The sequence below is a fragment of the Montipora capricornis genome, chromosome 2, assembly GCF_036669925.1.
Source record: "Montipora capricornis isolate CH-2021 chromosome 2, ASM3666992v2, whole genome shotgun sequence".
NCBI classification, from domain to species: Eukaryota; Metazoa; Cnidaria; class Anthozoa; order Scleractinia; family Acroporidae; genus Montipora; species Montipora capricornis.
The window spans coordinates 25,174,543-25,182,042 of record NC_090884.1 but is presented as its reverse complement, the minus strand read 5'-3'; the positions used below and the strand labels follow the sequence as shown (position 1 = coordinate 25,182,042).

Here is a 7,500-nt window from a genome sequence, read left to right as displayed (position 1 = left end):
CGACATCTAATTTGAGCCCAGGCTTGGTACAAACGATTGGTTGCTTGGCACTGCGCAACTGAGAGAGCGACACGAAACGAAGACAGTGCTCATCTTTGCATCCTTCAAGACCATGTGAATCACAGTAATCCTCCAGAGCCCCTCCTCGACAGCACACTGGGCACAACACCGCCAAGTCATATCTCATTTTTCTTAACCAGAAAAACTCATTGCGCATGCTCTCTAACATCAAGCCCAGTTGCTGGCAAATAGCAGTGGCACACTGACTGGCACAAGTATGTGCAGTTGCCTTTTGCTGGACGTGTGCGCAAATAGCGACTTCAACAGTTGAAGTGTGGCATACGAAGATCACAGAACAGATATTGTCTCCGCAGGTAATGAATCTAACAACGTTCTGGAACAACTGAGGTATTTCTGCGCTCAAAAAATTTCCTTTGCCCCACCGAAAGAACTGTAGGACTAATCGATGAAAAAAACCTGCAGGGACTTTCTTAGGTTTAAATTTAACAAACAGTGACGGGACTTGTGCTGAAGAAACCAAATTGACAATCTCATTAGTTGGACGGGTTTTCAACATAGATGGTACCAAGTAGCTCTTTGGCTTTTCCAAAGACAAAGGGCACAGCAAACTGAATTTCTCCATGATTGTAATAAGACCCTCGTACAATCCTTCCTTTTTGCATAATGTTCCCCAAACATGACTCAACAGTTCCTCGTGCAAGACTCCTTCCTTTTCAAGCTTGGACCAGAGGGGGGATTTCTTTTCCTTTCTGTCATAGCGTTTGACGGTTATTACACTTTTAAACACATCAATTAACCACTGTATATCTAATACCACCAATTCGTTCAAAGCTGGGGTGTCATCAAAATGAATCAAAATTCGCAGGTCATGCAAATAATTCATCACTGTTTCAAACTCTACGTCATCAACAATATCGCACGATTCTGCGATGTCCTTTGCCGTTTCCAGGGAAACAAAGTGCTTTTCCTCTTCTTTTAATCCTCCTAGGGCCTTGTCAAATTTGAGCCATTTGATTGGAATGGTTTCGCTAATACTTGGTAGTCTTTTAGCAACGTCATACACTTCTTCCCTCAAACTTACCACTTCCGGACACTCAGACTCTGTACCAGATTTTGTGTTATCCACAACAAAAACGTCAGACAAGTGAATTCCGTATGGTTTGCTCTTTAGACTATCAAGGATCTCATGGGCTATCTCTGTAGGGTCGCGCGTCGTATCATAAGGTGTATCGGCATGAGTGCACACTAAAAGAACAGGGGGTAGCTTTTGTCGCAACATCTCATCCTTAGCAGTAGTTTCATCGGCGCTCTCGTGGGCATCTCCCGCCAAAGATGCAACAGACCACATCCAAAAATCCAGGTAATCTAAATTGGTCTTAAGATTACTGCTCTCTTGAACTATGTTGTATACACCTTGTTTTACAACGGGCTTGGCCATGTCATGAGGATTTAAGCTGAGATCATACACCAAACAGTAGATTGCTTGTTCTGTTAGGAAGATCGGATGCGTGTCGTAGTAAACTGATTGGCCAGCAAAATCCCACAGAGTTAAAGACAAATGTTCTCTGTTGTCACCTTTAAGTAATGTTTCAATTTCCACTACTGTTTCCTCTGGAAGGGTACGGGTAAAATTAGTACGAGCTTCTTGGTTGTCCAATGATGGGAAGGGTGAGATTTCAGGTGCATCTTTCTTGGGCATTTGTTCGTATGTTTCACTGTGTTCGGTGTGCCTTTCTGGTTGAATGGTATCTTTTATTCTTGCTCTTTCGCATTCATCGTCCGAGGGAGTTTCTGTTTCTTCTGTGCTTGTTTTAGACAAGAGGATTTCATTTCCCTTCCTTAAGTCGTGCACAGTTTTCATTACTGCATGATGGTCAGGCGAAATATCTCCTTCAGCATCCTGCTGTTCCGCTGCAGTCCCTGTTCTGAACGCGTCAGCAGTCACTTCGAAATAAGAAGGATCCACATTTATTCCCACGGTGCTATCTTCTTCCGGGTCAAAACAGATCCCTTTCAACGACTTCTTTAAGCTCGTCTTTCCGGCTCTATCTTGTCCAATCAGCATTATTGGAACTCTCTTCAGGGAAGTTTTACCGTCAGCGAGGGCCTTTAAATAGGATTCCACGGCTGATAAACCCCGTGCACGAATTGCAGGAGGAACTAAAATTCGAAAGAACAAATTAAATCTTAAATCTGAAAAATGAGGCCCGCTCTTGCCGATTACAAATGGGGGATTTTCAAATGTCCTTGAGGACAGATTAAAGTGTAAGGACATTTGGAAAAGCACATCCAAATCTGGGGACAAAATGGGTCTCAATTTCCTAATATGGTAGGAAAAATATGAAATTTTTATACATTTGAACTTCGGAGTGTGTAGGGCTCAGTGAAAGGGATCATCGCAGTTATGAAGGAAAATGAGCAGCTGTCTACATCTACATCTACATAATTAATTTGCAAAATCCTACAAGGGAACCTAGGAAATTCCAGTGCAAAGTGCAAAGATAAAATGAGTAAATAATATCTGCAACTAAGGTAATAAATAATTGTGGTATAGCAATGATGAAATAAATAATAATTGATAGAACTAAAACTTAAGCATAGATATAATTATGTGAAAAAATCCAAGCTCAGTGAACGGGATTCAAACCCATGACCGTGCAATTGCACTGCAGTCGGTCTACCAAATGAGCTATCAAGCCAACTGTAAGTAGAAGCCTGAAAAAATTCATGCTAAGTGAACTGGATTCGAACCCATGACAGTGCGATTACGTTGCACTGCTCTACCAGGGGCACCCAACGAGAATATATTTCAAAACCACTTAAACATAGCATTGTTAAACGTATTTTCGTATTAAACGGTAGATATAGGCATATTTTTATCCCCTAAAAAATTTTCATCTGTTCGGATTCCCTAGCTGAAAGTCTAGTGGTCCGAAAATTATAGGGATCAAAACTTACCTTTTCGAAAATTTCAGCCAGAAAAAAGGCTCCCAAAATTCTAGGTGACCTTTTAGGGGTAAAAATCCGTTAAAAATGGGCAATTGTACCATGTTTTAGATGTTCGACAATCCTAGGACAGGCAGGCAAGCATGGAATTTTACAACAAATGTTCCGAAAATTCTAGATCTCAAATTGTCTTCCGAACAGATATTTTCCGAAAATTGACTTTGGGTGCCCCTGCTCTACCAACTGAGCTATCAAGCCAACTGGGAGTTAGTCACTTGTAAGTAGAAGCCTAAAAAAAACCCACGCTTAGTGAACAGAATTCGAACCTATGACCATGCAAATGCGCTGCACTTACTCTTCCAACTGACTTATCACGCCAAGTGAGAGCTGGTCACTTACAAGTTCGTATTGCATCCCGTACTTGGTGAATATACGGATAGAAAGAAATATTTGATCTGCGGGGTAGTTCTAGATTTGGCAAGTTTTCATAACTGCGATGACCACTTTCTTTAAGACCTTAGTCCACTTAGTTTCTGATTTTAAAAGTGGCATCCTTCAGGGAAAAATAATTATTATACCAAGCGCGCGCACAATATTTGGTTACGCCCAGATATATATGCTTTAAGCGCCAAATGAAACCGTCCACAAATCTCTTGAAAATCAACAAACCGAAGATGATTCAGGATCTCTTCCATTAGGAAGAGAGAAGGAAATAAAAACTCGGCCAAAGAAATCCTCACTAAAAACGGTGTTATGACAGTATTTTGGCCTCTAACAATATTCGTTTCAAGAAAAACACAAAGCCAAGAATTCTTTAATGCAGTGGTTACGACATCGGAAGAGTCAGTCTCTTGAATCCAAACCGTATCTATCTTTCCTCTAATACTAGATCAGCATGATTAATTTCAGTACAATATTACATTACAAACCTGAGGCACCCTCATGTTTAATTTCGTGAATGATAGAACTCTGGACTTTAATTACAAAACGAAAGAAATCAGGAAGCTTTTTCGTTATTTCTGCAGGTTCCCAATTTCCACTGTCAAGCAACGCGTCCCATTTTTTGCAATGAAGATGGAAGTCGGTCTCCTAAAAACGAAAAATGAAATGGAACTCGTATATTTGTCTCCTTCCAACAGAAAGAGAAATAAAAGAGTTATCTGGTTATGCTAGATGAATACAACACGCTGTGATAAAAAGCAAAAAAAGGGAATTAACTACATTTCAAATCCTAAATTATTTAATTTTGTACATGAAGTTAAAATATCTCAAGGGTATGTAGTTGGCAGATTGTAAGGTTCTCTGCCTGTGAAAATTTGGAGCGAGCAATCATTTGTTGAATTATCGTAAATTGTCTCCAAAGTACGTTAGTTAACTTAGCAAAGATTGAATTCAAAGGACATGAACGCACAGATACTGTAGTACTCTTAAGAATAGTAACGAGCATATTTAGTGAAGCTTAAAGCATTAAAATGAAAAAATTGCTAAACAAAAAGGAATAATCGGACTTGCTGCAATGTGTTGGTGTAAAACTGGCTTCTCCCATTGGATGTGTTATGTATGCCTTTTTTGCTTAAACATGAAACATAGATGTGGAAGAACCATAACAGGCATCTGCTGTTCTTACAATTGGCTGGGTCAGTATTTTCACGGTTTCCTTATAATACATAGATTTAGCCAAGCCTAATTCTTAGTGGCCTTACTTAAAAAACGAATTATTTACGGGATAAAACAATTTTGACTTTAGCCTTGACGAAAAGCAATGAAATAAAGAAAACCAAAAACAAAACAATCTAAATGAGTTAAAACAAGAAGAGGTGGAAAAATAATAAATATTCCCTAACATAGGAAGTTTGCAATAAGAGTGTACCGCTATACTGAGTATACCAAATACCATCACAGTCGTGCAGTTTCCTTTAAAAACGAGAATGCCAAATAAACTTTCCACCGGAATCGAATATTTGGAATCATCTTTTTGGATTGAAACCGGCGAAAAATGCAGAATTTTTTTTTCCAACCGTTTTCCGCGCGCCTGAACACGAAAAGTGTCGTCTGTTATGAGCTTTAGTTGACGTAGTATGCCCGTGTAGCCGCGTCGAGCTACAGAAAGCGCGTGAAAAATTAAGCCTCGTTTATGTTTAGGTGTCCTGATTACAATCGAAAACTAGTACCTGGACAGCAGTCAACTTTAAAAAAAAGCTGACCTCATTGAGCTTTAAACGTGAGCGCGGGATATTTTCACGAGATACTGGTCAGCGGATAACTTGTCTTGACAGATGTCAATTGACCATAACATGGATGTCCAATATCAAAGATGTACGCTGTAAATATTGTCCTTATTATTATTATTATTATTATTATTATTATTATTATCATCATCATCAGGATATTATTAAATTATTGGGCAACTTCATGCGTACGCGCCCACGAGCAATATCGCTAGCCATGATTACCATGAGGAAAGCAACTCATGGGGTACCATATTTTCTTACCAATGGTTCTCCACGCGTGCACCTTTGCGCGCGGAGATTCGCTATATCTTAATAGAATAAAATAAGTAAAATAAATTTAAACACTGAATTGACTACTCCCTACAGAGGAAAACCAGTTTGCTATTTGCAAGCGCCGCCAAGAAGTTGAGCCAGGAACAACAAGGAACAACAAGGAACAACTTCATCTATCAGCACAGGTCTTAAACCTGAGATCGCCGAATCATTATTACTAGCATGAATTATCAGGCCCTACAGGTCCTTGGATAGCATTTTTTCGTACCAATGTTTCATACAAAGTTATCTCTAATGACTCAGGAATCTAATCAAGGTATCCTTAGTAACTACTCCTGCGGTAATTTTAATCAGGGCCGACAAACACGTCTTTTTCTGTTATGTACTATTAACAGTTGAGTAGGTGAAATTGCAGCGTGTGCTGGCTTAGAATATTACATTGCCGACCAGGATATTGTGGCTTCGACTGGTAAGGTGAAGGAATTTCAGGAAAACGACAAATGGATCGAATCCACAAAAACACTCAAGCAATATTTTGTGGCAAATGAGATTGCTGACAATGAGAAGCAAAGACTCTTACTCAGTTCAGGTGGAGCAAAGCCCTATAAGCTTACTAGATATTTAGTGTCACAAGGAAATGAAACTTGTAAAACCTTCTCTGGACTACTTCATATCGTTAAAAAATATATTTACAGGAAAGAGAAACTCCCTCCACACAAAAAATTACTTTACGCCACAGGAAATCCGATTTTCTAAAATCCGACATTACCTGCTGATAGTTTTAATAGGTATTGAATAAATGTGATACCGAGTAAGTGCATCGTGGCAGGCAACAAATGCAAGGAATCGTTGATGTATACTTGTAACATTTCGATATAATTCTATATCATCTTCAGACTGAAGTGAAATACAGGTAGGAGAAATTTAAATACTGCGAGATGGTACATCAGAACAAAGAATGAACCTGTCAAGAGAATAGGCATAGTTCTCTACTGGCTTTTAAACCATTGTTCAAAGATGGTGCTGAACGCTTGATATGGTAAGCTTCTTTATATAATAATAGATGCAAGTACAAAGATGAGAATTTTGTTCAACGCCATAAGTAAGGCCACAAAGCCAGTAAGTGCCGCGTGAAATTGAAACCTTGTCAGCAAAGCAGCAAAAAGCCAGGAATGACTGCGGGAAAGGGCATGTTACAATGGTTTCCCAGGAAACATCTATGGAAATTGACAGTGAAGAGGAATGAAACCAAATAAGAAAGTTGACACTGGATTGGCAGCCACAATTACTAAATGTAGGAACCTTCAAAGAAATCAGCAAAGGGAATCTGGAAGTCAAACGCGCTCAAGTGAAATGGATAGCCTGCCTACGTATTAGGAAACATGAACACTGAAGGGTAATATGAAAGACAACCAGACGAGTTGTCAGCACGTGTTGTGCAGGGGTCCAGACCGAGTTTGAGATTGGTTGAACAAAGTGATACTGGACTGGAAGACATTCAGTAATCAAGACTAACGCTGATAGTGAGAACTTCTGTGGAAGTTAAGCTTGAGAAGGTGATCATTTGCTATTCAAAGCAGAAGCCCAAGCAAAGTTCTTTTAAGCGACGCTTGCACCAGATGCCACAAATGGAAAGTGACAATATTGCATCAAGCAAAGAACAATTGAACCTTTTTAATTTTCATAATGAGTAGCGCCCATTGTACCTATCCTTAAAACTGATGAAGCCATTCTGTGGTGATTACAAGACTACTGTCATTCAAATTTAAATTTAGGTAATGAGCCCAGGCCAAAGGTGGAGGATCTGTTGGCGTCTCTGAGAGGTGGAGAAAAATTGATTAAACTAGATCTGCAGCTCCTACTACTAGACGAGTGAAAATTGTTCACCCCTATAACCACATACAAAGATAACTGCAATAAATGTCTGCATGGCATTTCATCAGCTCCCAGCATCTTCATCTTCACACTCCTGACAATGGACATGATGCCGACCATCTACGAAATCTGGAAGAACTTCTGAAGTGTCTTA

The 7,500-nt window shown here is 39.5% G+C and overlaps 1 protein-coding gene across 1 annotated transcript in view; it reads right to left on the bottom strand.

The window, feature by feature from the left end:
- Window positions 1-7,500, bottom strand: part of LOC138036984 (uncharacterized) — a 118,955-nt gene that overhangs the window by 1,563 nt on the left and 109,892 nt on the right. The window contains exon 4 of the mRNA XM_068883008.1: window positions 1-2,181. This exon is cut by the window's left edge and continues 50 nt beyond it. Within this exon, the coding sequence (XP_068739109.1) occupies window positions 1-2,181 (2,181 nt within the window). The remainder of the gene's footprint in view (window positions 2,182-7,500) is intronic.